The sequence below is a fragment of the Aedes aegypti genome, chromosome 3, assembly GCF_002204515.2.
Source record: "Aedes aegypti strain LVP_AGWG chromosome 3, AaegL5.0 Primary Assembly, whole genome shotgun sequence".
Lineage (NCBI taxonomy): Eukaryota > Metazoa > Arthropoda > Insecta > Diptera > Culicidae > Aedes > Aedes aegypti.
Window position 1 is genome coordinate 196935722 of NC_035109.1, and position 23226 is coordinate 196958947.

Here is a 23226-nt window from a genome sequence, read left to right on the forward strand (position 1 = left end):
CAATTTAGTTCCAATAAAAGAATATTTCTCTATTCCTAACATTATGTACGAGATAAATCTTCATTTAGCAAATCTTTTAAAACATGAGGGGAGCAGAGAAGCAATTTGAGCATTCTGAACAGCAGCCGCAAGTTATATACCAACTTAAAATCAATAGCATGATTGCTAAAATGTCATGGCGAAATTTAATTAAAGGGGTTCCGACAGTATTTAACTGTGGCTGCAAAGTTCCAAAGAGAGTGTTGCCAAATTTGTGGATTATGTCAGAAACTGACTTGAGAACAAAATCGTAGAAAACACTTCCAGCTTGGACTGGCTTTCAAAAAGTGTCTTCAGAAAAATATGAAAAATTAAGGATTTTTTCGTATGATATATTTAATTGCTCTGGATACTCTGCATTGAAAATGGAATGATGTATAAAGTGCATTTTTGGGGGTATATTTTAGTGTGAGTTCAACCGCATGCTTGGATACATAAATGTTTCAACCAATCGGTCATATTCCCATTGTTTTTGAGGGTGAGCGTGCACCCGAGTGCTGTGAGAGAAATGTGTGTGAGCAAAAGCATGCTACGATAGGCGGAGATTGTGCGTCGGCCATACCATAAACGATTCGTGTATGCAACGAACATCGTGTAGCTCCGCCTACTATGCGAACGAAGTGGCACACTTCTTTTTATTCTATTTTATTCGACTTTCATAACTCGAGCGAATTGAATTTTTCGTTCGTGTTTCAGTTTTCAAGCATACAGCGGGGAGTGCTGCGTGAGATAGAATTATTGCTTTTAACGTATTTGGAATGTTTCGTTTGTTTTGTAAACAAAATCGAGTGTCGCATTCTAAAGTGCATTGCGGACGACGGCGCGGGGAGAATATAGCACATTTTTTGCATTAGTTCTATGAAGCATCTATCACATTGCCGATCGCAACACATTTTTAAAATCGTTTTCCGCATGTTTCGTACTCAACAGCAGTAATTCAACGAAGAGATCATCAATTTACAATACGAATTTAAATGAATTGGCCATTTATGTTTTAGTGAGCAGTGATGAATACGTCTGTGCAAATCTGAAACATCAAAAATGTTACTACCGATTTTGTGTAAAAAATAATCAAATTTTAAAATTACCTTCGCATAATGAAGGGCAGTGAAACGAATCAACGAAATTTGTGAATACGTTCAGAAAAATGAGTTACCTGAAGTTTGATTGAGTGTGTTTGAAACTACTCTTTTGAAAAAGCTCAACCTAAGAAGAAATATAAAATGCATTGTTTGAGCTATAACTGTTTATCAATGGTAAAATTTAAAAAAGTGTGAGATATTGAATCAAGTCAAGACCTGTTTACGACACCCTTGAACGCGTATAAAATTTCCACAACAAAAAATGGTGTTAGAGCATCAAGGAATGCTACAGAACCTACAAACACTTGGTTCACAACCGGCATTGCAACTTTATGCGGCAGCAGCGGCGGCGCAATTGACACCTAGGAACCGTGTACCGCAATGGGCACCGTTTCTACAGTTTGGAGTTCCTGGTGTTTTCGGTGGACCGTTTTTAACGAGACCTCGCTTCGGTCCGCCCGGCGCACCTCAAAGTTTAGCTGCCTTAAGTGGATTAAATAATATCAACAATAACACACATCAAAGCATATCACCACAACGAGCAATACAGGGTCCTCCAAGTGAAGATTCCAATGATGATAGAGGTAGGTTTTAAAAGTGTTGTAGATCCTAAACAAATTATTATAATAATTAAAGAAATTACCACAATTTTGGCGAAATTGAATATTTTTCACAGTTTACAATTCTGTTTCTACGACGGAATCGCACAAGAAAGCGTCTTTTTTATGATCGTAATACGCAGTTGAAAAGTGATGTCAGTTTAAAACGGAGTCACCGTAAAAAAATTATGCAAGAAATATCTTGAAATATCTCTGTATTGTTTTAAAATAAAATCACACGATTGAATGAGGTGGCTCATACTGCCCCGTTGGGTGGCTCATAATGCCCCATATGGTTGGTGAACACGCAGAAAAACATGGGTTTCAAAAACGTTCCTTAAATAATTTGCAAATTGATTTTAACATTAATTATCGTCATAACTTGGAAGATAACATGTTATAGTACAAGTCACTTGCATTTAAACGATAGTTTTTGCTGTTTTTCATAGCTTTCCATGCCTTAGGTGGCCCATAATGCCCCGATCACCCCTAACTTGATAGCTCTCTACTCGATGATCCCTTCAATATCGAGTTATGGAGATATATTTTTTATAAATAGTCTCTGAAATGTTTAAAGTATTGTTTTCTTTGGCTTTTCAATTTTGCTGTTATGTGGTAAAATTAATCAAATTACATTGCAAAGAATGTTCGCTGGTATTGAACATGCCGTAAATAAATAAATATATGGTTTCCGAATCGGAATATGAAGTTATTATCGTTATAAATGAAATATACATTATCTTACTTGTTCTGAAAATGAAAACACAAGAAACGTCAGAATGCAATTTCATTGTGTTTCTTCTAGTAATCCTTTTAATTCACTGAAGCGCTTCCATCTATTTTCCAAGTACTGGCAACAAAATTTGGTGACTATATATTGCTTATTAAATGTTCAAATTAATATTAAAATTGACTTCTACTGATTTGCTGAGGTAACATTACGTGTAAAGGATGTTCGATACTGTTCCAAATGCTGTTACTAACTAAATTCATTGTCTATGAAGCCGAGTGTGAAGGCCAAACTCTTCCCAGACAACCAGAACGTACGAATAACGAAATAACTTTTTGCGTTATGCGATGCTTATATGTGCAAATAATCCGTATAATATTTCGTGAAAAGCCCTTATACGTACAAAAGTGAAGGCGATGTATATCGCACATATGTGCACATTCCATATGATGATAATTTGTATACAATGCGAGTATATTGATTTTATCGCGATTTTTTTTTTGTATCTAGCCTGTTTCTCAGCTTAGTGTTCTTATGACCATTACTACAGTTATTAAATGTGAGCTTTCTTCGAAAAGATACTACATACACTCCCGTGCATAAGTTTGGGTTCACCCCCTAAAAACATGCAAAAGTGTTCTGTCCATATCTCTGTGATTACACGTCCAATTCAAACTCTTTAAGCCGCATTCGTATGTATTTTTCCAAAAACATTCTTTGAACTTTGTATACTAAATTTGTACTTAAAGTTGTGACATTTTTCAAAAAATACACTGAAAAAACATTTGTAATTTCCTCAGCATTGGATCGATCAAAATTTTAAAACAAGGTGTCATTAGAATCGTAATCTTATATTCTTTTAAGAGACCCCACGAAATTTTGGCGGAAAAATCTGAAAAGTATTCAAAATCAATGAAAGAGTCAGTCAAGTCATCGTGCAAAAGTTTGGGTTCACCCCTCAGTATGGTGTATCGTGCAAAAGTTTGGGTTCACCTGAACTTACTTAAACCTGTGAAATCTCAAACCAATCATGTAGGCGCCATTATTTGCGCTCAAAAAAGCTTTAAACTATTAAAATCTGATGAAAAATGGCAGAGATATTGACAAAAATGATGTGCGTGCGGCTCAGGTGAACCCAAACTTTTGCACGATTTGCATCATACTGAGGAGTGAACCCAAACTTTTGCACGATGACTTGACTGAGTGTTTCATTGATTTTGAATACTTCTCAGATTTTTCCGCCAAAATTTCGTGGGGTCTCTTCAAAAAATATAAGATTACGATTCTAATGACACTTTAATTTAAAATTTTGGTCGACCCAATGCTGAGGAAATTAAATATGATTTTTCAGTGCGTTTTTTGAAAAATGTCACAACTTTAGGTAGGAATTTGGTATACAAAATTCAAAAAAAAATTTTTGAAAAAAATACATACAAAGTAAGAATAACTCTTTGCCTTTCGAATGCGGCTTAAAGAGTTTGAATTGGACGTGTAATCACAGAGATATGGACAGAACACTTTTGTATGTTTTTGAGGGGGTGAACCCAAACTTTTGCACGGGAGTGTATGCTCTGGGAATTTGAGAAAATTTCCTTTACGAAAAGATCCTTGACCAGCGGGATTCGAACCAACGACCCCCAGATTGGTCTTGCTGTACACCCAGACAACCAAAATGTACGTATAACGAAATCACCTAGAGGCTTTGATGTGCAAAATTTTACTTATAAGATTTCGCGAAAAGGCCTTCTACGTACCAAAGTGGAGGCGATATACGTGCATATATTATTTGATGAATAATATCATATAAATCGAGTGTGTAAATTTTCTACCGAACTAACCTGTGATCTTATGCAACTTAACTTATGATAACAAATTTTGACTTGACAGCTGCTACGGATTGATTCGACTTTCTTTGTACGAGTGTACGGGACGAAACAAAATGTACAAATGGACTCAGAAAAAAGCGTTTTTGCAATTTCTCATCGTAATAGGCTGTTTTTCATCACGCCAATCTGCAATGAAACGGCCTACTTTCCTGCACTGAAGTATGCAGTGCGGGAATAGTCATTACGCAATTGAAACCAGTGCTGTAATGATTCATTACGTAATGCTTTCTCATTACGCAACTGTTTTGAGTTGCGTAATGAATCATTACACAACAATTTTTCAGAAATTGTGAAAAAGTGGTATTCTACGAAATTGCTAAAAATGTACAACTCGTTGCAGAACTCGATTTTTACAGCACTCGTCATATTTTACGACTCGTGCTGTAAAAATCATCATTGTGCAACTTGTTCCGTAAACTACTATTTTGCAATTCGATTGCATATCGGCTTACTTTTTATCAAGGAAATGACCTACATAACAGCCTACTTTTCCTACCGATACAAACAGTGCTGAAAAGTGTTATTTTTCAGCACTAATAACAGTATCGAAAAATAGCACTTTTCGGTACTGTTTTGGAAGTTACCAAATCGGCGTTGGATCACCTCCGTACGTCATTTATTGAAACGCTGTGATTTTCTCAAACCAGTTTCTGATTCTAGGATCCGAATCCGATTCAATTCAATTCGTCAAATGAATGTAGAATCAGAACATAAGTTGATTCTTCATCCATTTGTCGAACCGGATTCGGATCCTAGAATCAGATGCTGGTTGACCGTGGGGATCCTGAGCCTTGCGGAAGTAAAGGATTTATGGGTTCACTATAAAAAAGGACGGGAGCGTTATGGGCGGTTCTTGTAATCTTGACAATTCAGTATATACAATATGGTTGAAAATTCTAAGCGGGGTGTCCTTACCTGGTCTGTCTTTGAAAGTATTGCTGTTTGCATTTGAGATGCAAATCTTGTCTAAACGTCCTCCAAATGCGGTAACACAAAACAGTCAAAGGACACCTAGCAACGATAGTATAAATCACCGCCGCCCTAGCAAGAAAAATCTATCTTTGACAACGCATTTCTTGTGCAAAATCTTACCGCATTTGGTGTTTCCGCATTTGATATTTGCATTTCAAACGCACACAGCAATATAATCAGCAATGAAAGTATGAAAATTTGTGACAGTCATTCCACAGCCTACCTGATTGAGAAATACTGAGTTGCTACAACGCATGGATGGCCATGTGGATTTTCTTGAAATATCCCCAAAAATCCAACTTTACCGGCATTTTTCGTTATTGCAAAAATGTTGCATGCAACTCGTTGCAAAACTCGATTTTTTCAGCACTCATCGTATTTACCACACTCGGCGAGCCTTGTTGGATAAATGTACGACTCGTACTGAAAAAATCATCATTTTGCAACTTGTTGCATAAATAACTAATTTATGCGAGGAAACTCATCAATCTGACGATTTTATCCACCGTATATTACGGGTTTGATGTAATTTGTATGTAAATTTTATGCGAATTCTGGTTGTCTGGGTAGCTGCGCGCTTACCGCTACTGTCTGAACTTCCATATACAAGCTCCAATTTGGCCATGATGCTCTCAATTCCCCCACTCTTATAATAAATATGAATGCCCAATTTAGGACTCAACGTTGATAATGTGGCCAAAAATGTTTATGGTTTCCCATATTGACCAACAAAACGCTTTTTTTCGGATTCCGCCTTATTTCGATATTTGTTACATAAAATATGGATTGATGACGTAAATGCTGTGCTTTTAAGAATTCTCCCCAATACGGCTAAAATTGTACTTGGATTCATTCCATCGTACAGCAGAATAGCGCCTAACTCTAATATTTGGTAGTGTGCCACATGCTCACTCGTGGCGCTTGTGTCGATTTTGTTCGAGTTTGGCTTTTGCGCTTACCTATAAGTAGATGAAAACCCGAATTTAGTACTATATCATTGAATTCCACTTAAGTTTGTATCCTTTGACAGATACGCGTATTTCGACCTCAACTGTGAGGCCGTCTTCAGTGTCGTGTACAAGTCGAGTCTAGTACACAACACTGAAGACGGCCTTACAGTTGAGGTCGAAATACGCGTATCTGTTAAAGGATACACACTCTAGTGGAATTAAATGGTATAGTACTAAATTCGGGTTTTCATCTACAGTATGCCCCTTAAAAAAATGCGAAAATGGTTTGAACGTGAATTTAACATTCACAAGCGTTATTTCCGTTGTTTTTTTGAGTGCATGTAATTTCTGATTTTTGAAGTATATTCTGACATAACTTCGCTATCTAGGACAATTTTTGTCATATTTTTCTTACTGTTCTTAATAATGTAATAAAGAAAAGAAGTTTGAAGGTTTTGTCCACTCAAAGTTAGAAACAGCGACAGATTGTCGTATACTCTGGTGATAAACTTTCCACCTTCGAAAATCGCACTTAATTGTTGAAAATATTAGTTTGTTTGGTATCAGAGGATGGAGGAGTTCTTAGGGAACGTGTTTCTCGTAGCCACAATCAAATATTTTTCCAGGGTCATAGTTTCGCGGGCATTTGCGTCTTATGGGTTTACATGCCTTTATTTTTTGTTGAAAATAAATAAAAAATAAATACAGAGGTCTATAATAGTTTTTGGAGGAAGAAATTTGTTCCTTCAGTTAGAGAGGACTTATAATAATACTAGCTCACAGGTTTTGAGCAAAATAGAGCCGCTTATCACACTTATATGAAGGATCAACCACGGCTCTCCAAAATAAGCTGTTTTTTCTAAAATATGTTCAAATCTCTAATGATCCAGGTATGAATCCATTCTATCATTTGATATGGGCGAATGCTGAAGACAAGGCCTATGAAGAATCTCACCCCATCGTTGATGTTATAGCTTTCATCACAATGATATTGAACTCGATGTCTGCATGATAAAATTTGAAGGTATGCTTCCAATTCCTCTCTTGTAAGATGAAAGTAACAGATAAAAATCATGTCCAAAGCTCTCATGTCCAAAAACTGAGTCTAAACAGATTAAACAATACAAATAATGAACAACATTTATGTTTCGCTCACATTTTCCTTATAAAAACTACTATGAAACATGATATGGCAATTTTCGCATTTTTTTATGGGCCATACTGTACTTGTTATATTTATTTGTCTGTGATTAAGGCATGTAGGAAAACTTACGTATTTTCTGCCGTAATGTTCTCTTCGTCATGAAGAAAAAATAAATAAAATGTTGAACAAATCTATGGAAATTCGGCATCAAGATGCACTTATGTGCTGAAAATGTTAACGCAAATTTTTAGCTGAATAACTTAAAAAAAACTTATCACGAAGCTGCCGAGAATGCCACAAATTACCCTACATATTCATACTCAATGACTAAAGACAAATATTTTCAATACAGATGAAAATCGATAACTAATTACTGAGTCGGTCTTGAACAAAGTTATATCTGATAATAGTATTCAACAGTGTTAGCTCAACACTAACTATCAAGCGCACTGAATTTATCGGCATGTAGGTGGGGGATCTTCTCAGTCTGCAATATATTTATTTTATCACAGTGACAATGTGTTATAGGATTGATATAAAAAAACAAAATAAGTTAAATAAGGCAATAAGGTATTTTCGAAAATGAAAATGAAACGAAGCTTGAATTTTTAAGAGCACAAATCTGAAGAACCATATATTTTTCTACTCTGAAAATTTGATCGATTGGTCAACTATGCATTTCTTTCCAAACCAAAATAATAAATTTACGTTTACTCACTTAAAAATAAAGTTTGTACGAATAACACACTGCATTTCTTAATGCCTGAAATTGGAAGAATTCATTGCATATTGAAGTTTATGGTACTTTTAATCGGTCTAATATCAGCATAATCGGAAGGATAGATATATAAAAACAGCATTTGATTACTAACTTTGGTCATCGAATGTATATGCATAATAATTAATTTAACCCAAGACCGGTTGTACGTACATACATGAGTATACACATCATAAAAAATCTTGCTCGTGATACACCACACAAAGCTTGGCTGGCAAAAGCTAAGGACGCGACCGCTCTTGAGTTAAAACTATATTATATTTGGTTGTGTGATAGTTTATTAATAATGATACGTTCTGCTAATCACATTGCGGTAAACTTTCAATAATATTTCAACACGAACAAATAACTTACCATGGAAATCGAACATATAAAAAAAAACAGTTTGAATGTGTTTATAATACATATTTCATTGGTGGACGAATCACAGAAAGAACCTGAATTTAAAATTTATCATAATACGCCGTTTGTCGCTTCTGTGTCTAAAATTGAATAAATTTGCATATTGGGTAGGTCTGTGGATACCGATGACGCTAATATAGTGCAAGAGAAGCGAAACTGGGAGATTTTGTTGAGTTTAATTTAATTGGAATCGCAGGAAATTTATTGAATAAAAATATCACCGTGCCGGTGTATTAAAAATGGCTTTATTACCAGCTGATTGGTGTTTATTCCATCATTCAATGATTGATGCTGATACGCTTGATTCACACATCACTTGCTAATTGCCATCCGCATCACCTAAATAATGATGTGACAATATGTATAGCTGCGATAAGGCAAATTACTTGATTTTCGTTGACGTTGTTTAATTTCCTAACTTTTTCTTCATCGTGAGGCATTGGGCTGTTTTTTTTATTTAGCCTGAGTTACATATTTGTAATTATTGAAATCTAAGCTTTTCTATTCCCGGAACTGAGAACTGAGTCATTGAAAATAACAAGAAATTTCTTACTATACAACAAAAGGTAAAAATTAAACAAACAAAAATAACTGTTGTGGTTTTCTTTTGAAAATTAAAAGTTTGTCTCCGGTCATCTTCATCTCAAAAGGATAGAGTGCGCTTGGTAAACTCAAGCAAGCGGGTTCGTGTATTTTTCGCCGTCGCCGAAGAGGATTTTTTAATTTCATCTTCGCGTTTAGACGGCAGTGCGCTTGGTAAACCCTGGGAGGCACAGATACTACACACGAACTGTGAAACAAAGTTTTTTCATATTGCAAATCGCTCCAGTTTGCCAACGACAATCAATGCAGACTTGTTGAAAATCGTTTTCTTTTGTTGCGATTTTCGATTTATCCTGTCAAACATGGATTAAGGACTATAGTTATCCATGCATTTCATTTTCAATTTTTGTTGGAAAAAGTAAAAATATGCGTATTTTAATACTTTATATTCAATCAGAATAAAAGGTGCTCTCGTGACATTACTTTTGAAAAAGCATCAATTGATTCTCATTCGATCTTTGTCACCTTCGATGAAATGCGAAAATATGTTGTGATCAATTATAGGCTTTTTTCATATTAGTTTGAGATCTCGGCTCACAGTGGCAGTTCGTGATAGTAGAATCTCGGCTCACTTTGGATGGATTATCAACTGGTGAGTTCGTTTCGTGCTTGTGATAGCATAAGTAAGTATCGTGCCAATGTTGCATTTATGTAGTCGTTAAACAAACTAAGGATGGTTTGTCACTATAGATATCGGCACAAGCCCTTACTTCTGTTAAAAATAAAATGATAAATATATCAATCAAAAATAACACTGCGGAACACGGTTTTGTCTCAAGAACCAAAATACCGCTATTTACTAAATTAAGGGTTGCTGAGTCCATTGCCGTTTTCAGAAATATCATGGCACGTCTAGTTTTTGAGATATTGACGGTTGAAAATGCTAAATTTGACTGTTTCAGCCAACTTGCATGCAAGTTTTCCAACTTGTACGGCAATTTGTTCGCTCAATTTGTCACAGAATTCAAACTTTATGCATAGAACAATAATTATCAATGAAGTTCATAATATTTTCGATGGTAAAATGTTATTTTTTGGTGGTTCAGAAAAGTATTGTATTATGCCATATAAGAGAAACGAAGAATTTTATATGAAGACTGCAAACATGTTGAAAAAAATAGATTTAACCTAAATTTTATCGTAAAATTTCAACTGATTTGTATCTAAATTGAAAGTTCAAGTCCTATTTAGCATGTTTGGTAGATTATATCACAAAAAAGTTTGATAAATCATACTTTAAATTTCATGTAAACATCAATAAAACCAGTGTTTTATACAACTTTGGCGACCTGTAGCTAAAAATTGTGACGTGCTGGAACATTTCTGAGAACGGCATCAGATTCAGCGACCCAAAATCTACTAGAGACACATAATTTGATCCTTGAGACACGTGAAAGTGTCATTTTTGTTACGCTGTGTAACCTTTGAGTAGTTTGACATTGCAAATTACGAAGCACTGATAGATATCTTTTGAAATTGAGGCTACATGAATTGCATCACTTGCCAAGGTTAGTCTGGTCATTTAGCTTTTGAAACCTCCCAGTAACAAATGGGTTGGACTCCCGAGTGGCATCTGTTGATTCCCTGTACAATTTTGATTGTTCTGGTCAATCACGGAGTAGTAACTACGAATTGTACGGTCATCAGTGCTTATGCTCTTATGCTTATGTTTATATATTAAAATGATGACTGTTGATCAACAGTTTGTTTGAATTATAGTTTCTTCTCTCAACGAGTAATTCCAATCTCATCTAGTGCATCGGAAATAAGCACACCACAACGTAGACTCCATCGGAAACAAGCCAGTCGATTTCCAAGCTGAATGTTCTGGTGTTCTGGCAATTTTTTACAATTGTATGAAGTTTGAAGGCCAATGAATTTCTTGAAAATCTTCGGTAGGGTGTATTTGCTCAAGACTCATAATTTTATAGTAAACAGAATGTGGAAGATTTTTTGCAAAAATATCAACTATGTTATAAATTTTGTTTACATTAAATAGCTTATTATATTTGACAAAAGTGCTGGTTATGATAATATAAAACAATTTCATCAATTTTTGAATCCCTGTAATGAATCACTTTCACGTTTCAAAGTTTAATTTTAGATCTTATTACCCCTTAAACCCTCTACTAGCAGCTTTATGTTTTTTTTTTTATAAAAAAATCGAATTGCGATAACTTTTTTGTTTCTCGATATTTTTGTACCATTTTTTCACTTTTTTAAGCTCTCAAAAAACTCTTCTAGTTTTGGAATCTATGTCGATATTGATCATTGGTCATCTGGATCCAGGGAGATTCCAAAATTCCTTGGGGGACCGACCCGTAGCCATAACCCACGTAGATTTGTCAAGCTACAGAATTTTCATCGTATTCGGATGTTCACTCTTCGGAACAACACATTAATAAGAGTATGTTGTGAAAATGGAGCAATTTGGTGCAGCCGTCTTTGAGTAATGAACATTTAGGTTTCTGGTACCACGAAGGTCAAATAAAGATCTTGGAAACTTTAAAATACATCATGTCGTAATTTTCAGAAATCTCCAAGAATACTTTACCGATTTGTATGATTTTTTTCAGGGTAGCTCCTTATTATCTGGCATTGTATAGTCTACATTCTATTTTTTTTTATGAATTGATCAAAAATAAAACCGCCGCCAAACCATTTATTTGGAGAATGTCGGTCCCGCAAGGAACATCGGAATATCCTCAAAACCTGATCACAAATGGTTAATATCGACGCGGATTCTTAGGCTAGAAGAGTTTTTTGAGAACTTGTGAAAAAATGGTGCAAAAGTATAGTGTGACAAAAAATTATCACGATTTGAAAAAAATAAGCTGCTGGTATATTATTAAAAAAAAAACATATATATATATTTAAAGTAATCGTGTTTGGCATAACCTTTGTGTTGAAGTAGTGCTATCATGAAAGTTAATTTAGAAAATCCACTTTTCTCAATTCTTGCAATTGCAATAAAAACAAATATGTTTATTTTTGATGAAATGAAATATGGTAAGAAACATGTTAAAGAATATGTAAACTTACTTACTTGGAAGTATTTCGACTGAGGTTATGTTGTTTCAGTGTTGGCTCAGCAGTCTTTGGGAAATAGAAACCGGGAAACTTACGTATTTCTGGTCGTGTTGTTCTTTTTTGTCATAGGAGCTGTTTCAACCAAATCTTCTGAAATTCTGTAGTAGGATTCACATACATGCTAAAAGTATTGTTGATTTTTTTCGCCCAATAGCTCACCCATGAGGTGAGAGAACACAGCGGCCGAAAACACAAGATGTCACCCTAGCTGTTTTTTTTATTATTTTTTTCCCCGACGGACCGAAGCGTTTGGAACCTAAATGCTATTAAGTAACAGACAAACCGACGTAACACTAAGAACAATTCGTGATTTGAATCATTGTTACGAGAACATGTACACCCAATACTTTAATCGGCGTGTTCGGCTGATGGACCAATAGGTGGCGGTAGTGAGCAAACGTCAAACGCGAACAAAAACGATGCGAGCAGAATAAAATAACTACTGAATACCAAATTGAGGTATTCCATACCAGATAATTTCCAATACTTACAACCTGAATGAGGTATGAATGAGCCCTGCATAAGAGGTAAAATACCTCAAATAATACCTTCTGCATATTCTACAAATACCAAGCTGATAATTAGATCAGGTATTGTGATACCTAAATAATACGTGATGGATTTTCATATAAAAGTGAAGTTTTTTCAATAATAGTTCAATACCTCCAGCAGTTCTCAATACCTATTGAATACCAATATGAGGTATTTTTAATTGTTTTCAACATTTTTTTCAAATACCATTATAATACCAAAATGAGGTATTGACAACTGAACAATACCTAATTATGGTATGATATCAAAATATGGTATGCATAAGTTATTGCGAGTTATTCTTTCCTCCTCGGGTAGTAGTGGATTGATGGAGCGATGAGAGTGTGACGTCTAGTTTTTTTTTTCTATCTTTATTAACGAGATTTTTAGCCCTGGGCTAGTTCATCTCGGGACCAACGGCTTCACTTCCCTTCCGAAGGAAGTCGTCACTACTGAAATTTTTAGTGACTATCTCGGGAATGGGATTCGATCCCAGGTCCTCGGCGTGAGAGGCGTGTGTTCTAACCCCTACACCAGGTCCGTCCCCGACGACGTCAAGTTGCCTGTGATTAAGTGCTTGGTGTCTTCTATTTAGAGCTTTCGCCATTATTTTTGGAAAGATAATGATAGAAGAAACCGAATTTTAGAACGCTTTTTAGGTAGGAGAGATCCGCATTACGACAGCTTATAACCGATTGGACTCAATCGATACTACTACTATTGATTCCGTAGATATTTTAGAGTTTAGCGGGAAATCGTAATGATCGAACCCTTATCTGCGTTCAATCGGATTAGTATATGTCTATGATTGTTTAAAAGATTTCAAACATGATTTTTTTTTTAAGAAAACGAGCACTATATTGTTTGTCAAGGATATACCCTGCACCTAGAATCATATAATTGTTTATAAGATCGACCCTTATTTTTTGGGACTATTTCATATTGACATACCCCATGATCCAATTGATAATGATTGACGAATACGTAATGATTAACGAATAATAAAATCCAATTATATGATGATTAAGGATTATGACTGATGATTAAAATTGTTTAAGTCATTTATAATTATTGTGATTCATGACAACTCCGTTATTTAATGATTAATGATTATTATTAATGATTAATAATCACTTTAGGACTGTTCATTTTATAAAGTGGACACTTTGTTTATGCTGTATCTTTTTTATTTATTGATAAAATCGTAATCGGTTTTCTATGCGTCGTTCAACTATTATTCTACAATACTATGAAAATATAATATCTTAGAAAATGTTTTTGGTTGAAGAGCTTAATAGTTTTTCCAAAAACTCTTAAGAAAAGCTGACTGTCAAAGTTTAACATTATTTTTCACATAAGAAAAATGTTCATTTTTATGAACAAATTGTATGTTTGAGTCCCTTAACTATTTTACTAAAGGTGTAGCTTAAAAAAAATATTTTCAACCATTTACTGACATTAGATAACATTAGTGATTTATCCATTTATGCCCAAATTTGCTGATACACACTCTTTACACTCACAGCAAAAGAGAAAAGTAAAAAGCGTGTTCAAAACTAGTTAAAATTACTAAAGATACTATATTTGTATAAACGAGAGTTAAATCGTGAGTTTCAACTACAGTCTTAAGTATAAATTTTACTCTTAATGGTTGTTTTACTAGAAAGTCTCATACTTATAAAATCCTGTACGCATATTTATCGATCTACAGCAAATTGTAAACGTTTTTCTCCGAATATTTCAATTGATAACCTCAAAATAAAATATTGTGCAAATAATATGTGGAAAATAAAATCGATTTTATTACAGCAGTGTTCCCAATTTTAATGATTGTCATTGTGCTTTGAAAGGTCTAAAAATAAAGTAATTGTTTTTCTATTGTGCTTTAAATGTGACGTGGGGACTAAATAAGTAACTCTATGAAGGCGTAAGTTATTTTTATTATTAGTACTATATTAGCACTTCCGTCAGGACGTACTTTAAATTAAAAAAATATCTATTCATATCAGTTCCCTTCAAATTTAAAATATTTTTCTCCGAAAATAACGGGGAAAAATGATTTATTATATCTGTAAAATTGTTGCTGCAAAAATAACTTGATTTTTTCCATCAGGCTTCTGATTGTTGTTGCTTCCGAAGAACAAGCCTTTTTTGAAAATAAAAAATATAGATTGTCGAATTTTCTAGCCAATTTCTAACAATCATTGATTTTGATAACCTCCAAAAATCGACCGTTCTAAACGTTGTTCCATATTCGTGTGCAATTAAATTATTTTGAAGAATATTTTATTATCACAAAATTGTACTATAGTAGTCGAACGATGTACAGAAAACCGATTGAAATTTCATTGAGAAATTCAAAAGATATAGCATGCACAAGGTGTCCACTTTATAAAATGAACAGTCCTTATTTTTTTATGATTATGATATGACGTCAAAATTGATCGAAATTTTACGATTTCAAAATTATGTTTCTTCGTCGCTTTTAACGAAAATCTTCCAAATTTTCAGAAGGGATCACAAAATTATCCGAGTTTTTGAAACCGCTGTTATTGATTGGAAAATTACCGAAGTTCCGGATTGATTGTGGGAAGTACTGGGATAATCTCTCCAAACTTCATGATTCTGCAAATCAATTCTAAAGAAGGATGGTTTAAGAGCTTTGGATGACTTAATCACATGCCGGTGTGTTCCGAATCATTGTTTCCTAGGGGGAAGTGGCTTCAATATTGCCTGTTGCGTTCAAGTTACATGCCAAATTGATCTGGATACCCGGTTTCCCAGTGGAAATGGTTAGTGTATTAGCTATTTGATTTGAAAAATATGGAAGTTCCAGATTCATCACAAAAAGTGATAGTGTAGCCCTCCTAATGATTCAGTAGCTACTTGAAAATAGAATTCAAACCTAGTAGCACAGACAAACGACGTAACACTGACGAAATTAACATCGACCATGCATTTCAATTCAGCTATGTTTCAAACACCACAACCAGAAGCGCGCATGATGATGGTGTGAACTGCGCGAAGGATTTTAAAGAAACTTTTCTAAATGTTACGTCTGTTTGTCTGTGTTAGTAGTCTTAAGCATGGGTTTGCTTCATAGTTGCGCATTAACCAAGGAAGACCCCTACATGTCAGCTAAACCGATATAGGAACCGAGGTACAATTAGATACAATTTCTTTACAGGAATTCATAATTTCATGCAGGATGAATCGTACCAAAACTATTCAATGTATTTGAAAGCTGCCTTCGAATGGTAGATAAATTATTTTCCGACTGCGATAAACGATGGCTGTAAAAATACAATTGAACCCATCGTCGTGGTACTATACGGTGATTTTTTTTCTCGTTATAGCACCAATTTAGCTGCACTAAAAATGAAGCAATCATCACTGTAGTTCTTTCCAAACGTCTTGCGAGCAACTCTCATTCAAATGGATAAAAAATGACGGCGTTAATATAATGAGCCCGTGGATAATTGGAAATTGATCAAGAAGCAACGATGTATCGTGTTTTATACTACCTTTCATTGTTAGCCAACGCTCTCTGTAGTAGTGTGTCGCTAAAATGGAGATTTATAGTGTGAAAGCATGACTTCTCAGAGTTAAACCTCGGTTTACAATTTTATGGATTATACTCTGTTTGATAGTCAATTCACCGTGTTTATATACAGAGTTTACTATTTTAAGTACCGGGTCCAAACTGTGGGTGTTCAATTTTTACAACTTCATCCGAAACAGAGACTAAAAAACCTAGTGCCATTGTACAATTTTCATCGGTTTAATGTTTTCACCAATTGTCGAATAACAAGAAACTGGGTCTTGTCTCAAATAATTGTGAATAATTTTTTTGATTCATTTCCGCTCACACCTTTTCTTATTGTTTTGAATGGGAAAAAGTATTTAAACTTTGAACAAAAGTTTTTAGAAATCGCCTAAATATCGTTAATATTTATTCGATTGTTTATCAATAGTTTCACTATTGAGTCCATAAGTGGATTACACAAGTTTTGTAATGTTACTATATCGAAATAAAATAGTTCATGTAAGATTCGTTGAAAAGTGATAGTGCTCTATAGACACCATGAACGTTGTGGCGGTTATGTGAAAAATCTCAAATTCTTGAAGTATGTTTCGTATGATAGTGGAAGATGTACTTTTTGAACTTTTTAGTTTTAGTATAGAATTGGGGTTAGTCTAACAATTGTAGTTGATTCAACAGTTGGAGTTTTTTTGTTAATTTGTTCATATTGATAATATTTTTTTCATCAAGGCGTTCCCTACTTTAGCTTGAATTATGTTCATGAATATTGAATATTAAGAAGTTAGCTAACATTTCAAAATGTTAGCAAATTTAAATGTTTTTGAATCAAACGATCAGTTCGTGTATACATGTTTTCATCATCTACTCGAAGGCTACGGAACCGACGTAGAAAATTCAGATTGTTTGCATTTACAATATGGGCGAATCAGGTGGCCAATAATCAGAAAAATGATTTGTTCTGACAAGTATTTCCTGTGCATCATTATATGCTAAAGACTTTTATTAAGATATATCTGGAACGGAGCAAGATCTTTTTTGGTTTCATTCCTACTTTTCATGCTTTTTTACTATTAAATAAATATGTCTTGTGAAATGCAAATTGACAAAATACTTATTTACTTTAAGAGATTAACCACATGTGTTTAATATTTGTAACAAATTTGTACAAGACATGAGAAATCTTAAAAATCTCGTTAACGAGTAATGAGATGTACAAATGTACACAAAATGATATGAAAAAAAAACTAGTTAAATCCCATTTTGTACATAACTGTTAACTCAGATTTTTATCATATTTTGTGTCTTCTAAAAAGCTGAAAGATATTTTAAAACACGTGTTTTTGCTGAATCTCGCAACTCTCTATCTCTTTACATTCAGGGATCCATCATCGTCACCATCGAAACTTTAAAAGCAGTTTTCTGTTCAAAACTGAAAAGTATTCTATGAAAATGTGTTCACTGTATTTTGGTTGGAGAATAGAACACAGTTAACCCATTTTCGCGTAAATTTTCTTGATTTTGGACAAAAAACGAAGGAAATTATCCGCCAATTTAAGTTTTATATATTTTTGATTTCGCGTTTTGTTGGCAGTACACTTGGTAAAGCCCAAGCAAGCGGGTTCATTTTTTGTGCGGAGTGGAAGTTTTTTTTTAACTTCCGCGTTTTGTAAACAGTGCGCTTGGTAAAAAGTAGTTTGTGGTTTTGATTCTGTTGCATGTTCCTGTGGGGCGAGCGGCGAAATCAAGAATTCAGGTTAGCTATGTGTGAGTGCGAAAAGGTATTCGTGTTCAGCTGAGGATGGATTACTTGCTGGTGAGCTCGTATCATGTTTTTTCAAACAAACCACGGATGGTTTGTCACTACAAGTGTCAGTTACTTTTTTATATAATTTTAATAAACACATATCTTTCGTCATTACTAAAAAATAACCTTTGCATAGTTCGACATTACGAATGTCGACGTTTTTACCAATACCTTTTCCCGAAATGCAAAACTAGTTTTAAGAAATAATCATATTTTTCCTCTTATCCAAGGATCGCATCACCTACTAACATTCCTTCCCCATCCCAACTGACTGTAAGGTTTTGGCCGGCGCCGTGATTGATCAATAACATGAGATCTACTAAAATGTACACTTCGAGAATAAGCGGAAAGTCCCAACCCTTATTCACTTAGATCGAAGTGCAATTTGTACCAGTTTCGATCAATCACGGAGTAGCAATATTGACAAGTACAGTCAGTCTATGCTACGAGCTTATTTCATTATTTTGACAATTTTCTTTTGAAAACAGCTAAATATTACTTCAAGGGAAAGACAAGAATACTTGTAATTTTCCAATGTAGGGACAGAAGTAATTTAATTTTGAGATTATATGAGATAATTTCTAATCAAAAATAAGATGCACATGTTGCCACATCGGTAAAAAATCGATTTGAAAGATAAAAAAAAATAAAATAAAATGAAAAGTCATTTATTTATTCATGAACTTTATAGGAAAACGAAAGCTTTGCGGATCTTGTGTATTGATCGAAGAATTGTTGGATATCGTACAAAAACCCGAAGATGCCATAATATTTTCAGTACTTCTATCAACTTTCTCTTTCCCCTTACTATGTGAATTCTAATATTTATAATGGTTTTCGTAATGTTAATCACACAAATGGCCTAAATGCATCCTTAGTAACAAAACTCAGTGTTTCACTAGGGGCCCTATTCCAAAGATTGCCTGTTTTTTGAAAATGTGCATCACCAAACTCATAAACATTATAAACATGGCATAAATTGGTTATATGTAATATAACCAACGCTTCAGCTATCATTAGTCGAACATAATTTATTAATTTTACATGAAAAAAAAAACCAACACCAACAAACTTTACAACACATTGTGTGACGACAGTAAAGGCAAAAACATGCTACTTAGGTATTGGTGCTCTATTTATAAGAAATGTGCAATACTGATTAATTTCACCCAACCGATCAATTCCCCTAGAGTTACAATTGACAAGGCTTGAAAATGATTTCAAAATTCAAACATTAAATGATTTGCCCTCAAAACTACTATTATACCGAAAAAAAGCCATTTAAAACAGTTTTAAGCACTTTTTACTGAGGGAGTTCTTGGTTGAATTAAGATGATATATCAGCCATTCCATGAAAAACCGATTTAGTGGGTCACCGAACTCCATGAAAATTTGCTATTTTGTTCCTTATCCGAAATAAGGATACACGTGTTTTTGGATTTTTTGATTAGGGTGACCATTTCCAAAATAGGGTGACCAGAAAATAGCGATTTTGCAAAATTTTTATTTAAAAAAAAATTTATAAATTTTGAACCGTTCGACCGATTTTCAACCTTTTGGGACGAAATGAAAGCTAAAGACTTTAACTTTTCAGGAAAAATATAAAATTTCACAAAAAATGTTTTTTTACATGAAAAATATCAAGTTTCCGTTTTTTCTTGTTTTGAAGGCCTCGGGACCAAAGGGGCTATTGCTGTTCTCATTTTTCTTGAGAAAATTCTTCAGAAAATTTTATGTTAACTGTCAAATTTTCAGCGATGTATGTTTTTTAGTTTTTGAGATATATTTTTTTTGAGAATATAAAATCAGTCATTTTTCATCGGCACACACTGTAGGTCTCAGAGGAATAGATTTATTATTAAAAAAAAAAATCAACCGATTTCCAATCTTTTTTTATGGAATTAAAGCTTAAGATTTCAACTTTTCAGACAAAATTGAAAAATCTGAAAAAAATGTACAAAAATATTATATTACATGAAAGGATAAAAAAAAATCTATGTTAAAAGTTATGTTTTTTTTTAGAAATTTCCATTTATTTTGATGTAAAAAATATATTTTTTCAAAGTTTTATATTTTTTTTTCTGAAAAGTTGAAATTTCAAGCTTTAATTCCATAAAAAAATTGGAAATCGGTTGAGTTGTTTTAAAGTTATGATTTTTTTAAAATAATAAATCTATTCCGCTGAGACCTACAGTGTGTGCCGATGAAAAATGACTGATTTTTTATTTTCAAAATAATATATCTCAAAAACTAAAAAACATGCATCGCTGAAAATTTGACAGTAAACGTAAAATTTTCTGAACTTTCATAAAAAAATGAGAACAGCAATAGCCCCTTTGGTCCCGAAGCCTTCGAACCACGAAAAAACCGAAATTATTGATTTTTTCATGTTGAAAAACATTTTTTGATAAATTTTATATAGGCGTAAGTAAGAATTTCAACCTTTTCAACCCAACCGCTACTTTCACCGCTCCGTTGTATGGATAAAGTGATTTAACCACAAATCAAAACAAACCACTACTTGAGCCGATTTTACACTGATAGAAAAACGTCGAAAGTAATTGAATGAAACGGCTTATCATTTTGTTATCATTATTTTTGTGGGAAATAATAGAAACTACCTAGTTTTTGAACGCGAGCTGATTGTATGCAAAATTTAAGCGATGTTCACGGCAAAAAAATGTTGAAAAGGTGATTCATTTTAAAACAGTTTAAGAAGACAGGTTTTGATCCTTCCTAATTAATTTTCTCAAAACCGTATGAAAGCTACTTACGTCGATTTGAAAAAGTAATCGAGAATTTATGGTTTATTAAAATAAACATCGGTAGTTTTTGGTAAGAAATGTGGAATATTCAAAATTGATTATTTCATCGAGAAAAGCCAATAGGGTTTCACATTATTGCGTTACACGGTGATCATCTCCCATTTGTTAGTTGGCTTAAGGTGAAGATGAATCGAAGCCAAACATGTTTTGCAATATAATTTTTCAACTGTGTTTATTTATGCAAAACTAATCCTTTTTTAAACTATGTTAGTTTAAAATCATATTTAGAAAACTACAAGCTAGGAGATTGCTAATTGACTGTGGCTCTAAAGAAACATTTACCATGCTTGAAAGAAAACATTAAACCTCAAGGTAGATTTTTTAATCAAAATTGTATTGAATAAAGACCAACTCGTTATTCTATTTTTCACGAGTCATTTGATGCGGCTTTAAATATTATTTTCGTTTTCCGAAAAATATTAAAACTTGTATACTCCATAACTAAATTATTTTCCTTAGTAATTACAAAAACAATAAAAGAGTTATCATGCTGCCGCTTTTTGCTTTCAGTGGACATAATCTCTCCTTTACCATTAATTTTGATAAATTTACAAAATAAAAAAAAAGTATCTGTTGTTCGATCCATTCCTACAAAGTAAAAGATTCTAAGACGCTTTTCTTTCGAGCAGATTATTAATCAAGAATCGCTCCAAGGAAAACAAAACATTTACTATTTTTATCCACCGTTTACTAAACTTGGCCTGGGGCCTTTCAATCTTCTTGATTATCAAATTAACTACAAAAGTATTGTTGGAAATTCATTTTGCCGCTTGTAGTCTAGCGGCTCGTTGCTACCATTACGCACATTGTGAGTTCTCTCCACCTATCATGTTGTCGGTAGGCTTTTTACAACAGCGGTACGTTTCACCCTTGTATGCTTCCATGTTTCATTTTCTGGTTCCGTTGAAATGATTTTTGTTCTCTATGCTTTACTCGGGCACGCATAAATTGTTTATTAAGAATCTATTTGATTGATATCGTAAAGAGTAGCCACATTGAACATAATTTTTTCCTCGTATTTTTCATGGATTTTGGGTCGTTAAAATTAATCCTACTATATACAACATACAACTGAAACATGCCAAGCGACAAACAATTGGTTTCTTTTATCTCAGTGAATATGAAAGTTTTCAAACAGCCTTAGTAAATATAGTAAAGCTTCACAATTACTGATAGTTAGAGTCAGAGTGTTTATAATTAGTTTATGATTATAAAGAGCGAACGCTTGGTGGGCTTTTATCAGATGAAAAAATATCTGATACTATAATTATCACATAAACAGAGAACAAAGCGGATTTTATGAAAACGGAGGGTAATTGTTTTTGTGGTTCAATGCATTGCACAAGCCTATAGTATCTTCTCAGCTTATATACACCATTCCGTTTATCATGATACTTTGTGATTTCTAGGCGCTGTTTCTATCTTTTCAGACCACGAGCCTTAATTGGGAATGTGCTGTGCTTTTTAATTATAGCTTAAATGAATCGTGCATCAGATACATAAAATTTATGCAGTTTCAAAATTCACTTAAGATTTTATGTTGCATTTCAATCAAACGTTTTGCAGGGATAAGCATTTGAATATTAATTTTAAATTGGAGAAATTTGTCAAAATTTTTCCTCGAGCAGACTTAGTCCTTTGAAATTTTTCAAAGTGTGCCCGAGTATAGTTGAATAGCAAAACGATAATAAATCTTGTTACCTGGTTATCATCATGTGATAACTGATTTTTTTTATCATCTTGGCTAAATTACAGCCAACATAACAAAAATAAGAACTCAAATTTGTTTGTCGAATAACAAAGTAATAGTAAATTATGTTATCACTGAGTTCAAGTTGATAACTATCATCATATTTTTTTTTTGAATTTCGTGATCATGAGGCACGGAAAAAATTTGAGAAATAAGTGTTTTGGGTTAAACTTACGCTTCAAATAATTTTACGAAATTTTGTATGAAGAGAAGTAAGCTTTGTTTAACAACACACACTTTGTAAAAATGTTATGGGAAAGATGTGTGATAACATATTTTGTTATCAACCTGTTATCAATAATGTCTGCCATGGATACAATGACAATCAATTTTGTTATAATTCGGTTATCATTGATAACGGAATATCAAATTGATAACAGTGATAATAAAAGTTGTTATCATTTTGATATCATCCAGTTATCCGCCTTTGCTCAGGTGGTTACTCTACCAGTGGATTACAACAGATCTGTAACAGATATAGTTACTCAGTAGGCATA

At 33.6% G+C, this 23226-nt stretch overlaps 1 protein-coding gene across 1 annotated transcript in view; it reads left to right on the forward strand.

Moving 5' to 3' along the window:
* The first annotated feature begins 725 nt into the window (after positions 1-725).
* The window catches only part of LOC5568992 (homeobox protein unc-4), a 129040-nt gene continuing 106539 nt past the window's right edge, over positions 726-23226 (forward strand). The window contains exon 1 of the mRNA XM_021851739.1: positions 726-1705. Within this exon, the coding sequence (XP_021707431.1) occupies positions 1384-1705 (322 nt within the window). The 5' untranslated portion in view covers positions 726-1383. The remainder of the gene's footprint in view (positions 1706-23226) is intronic.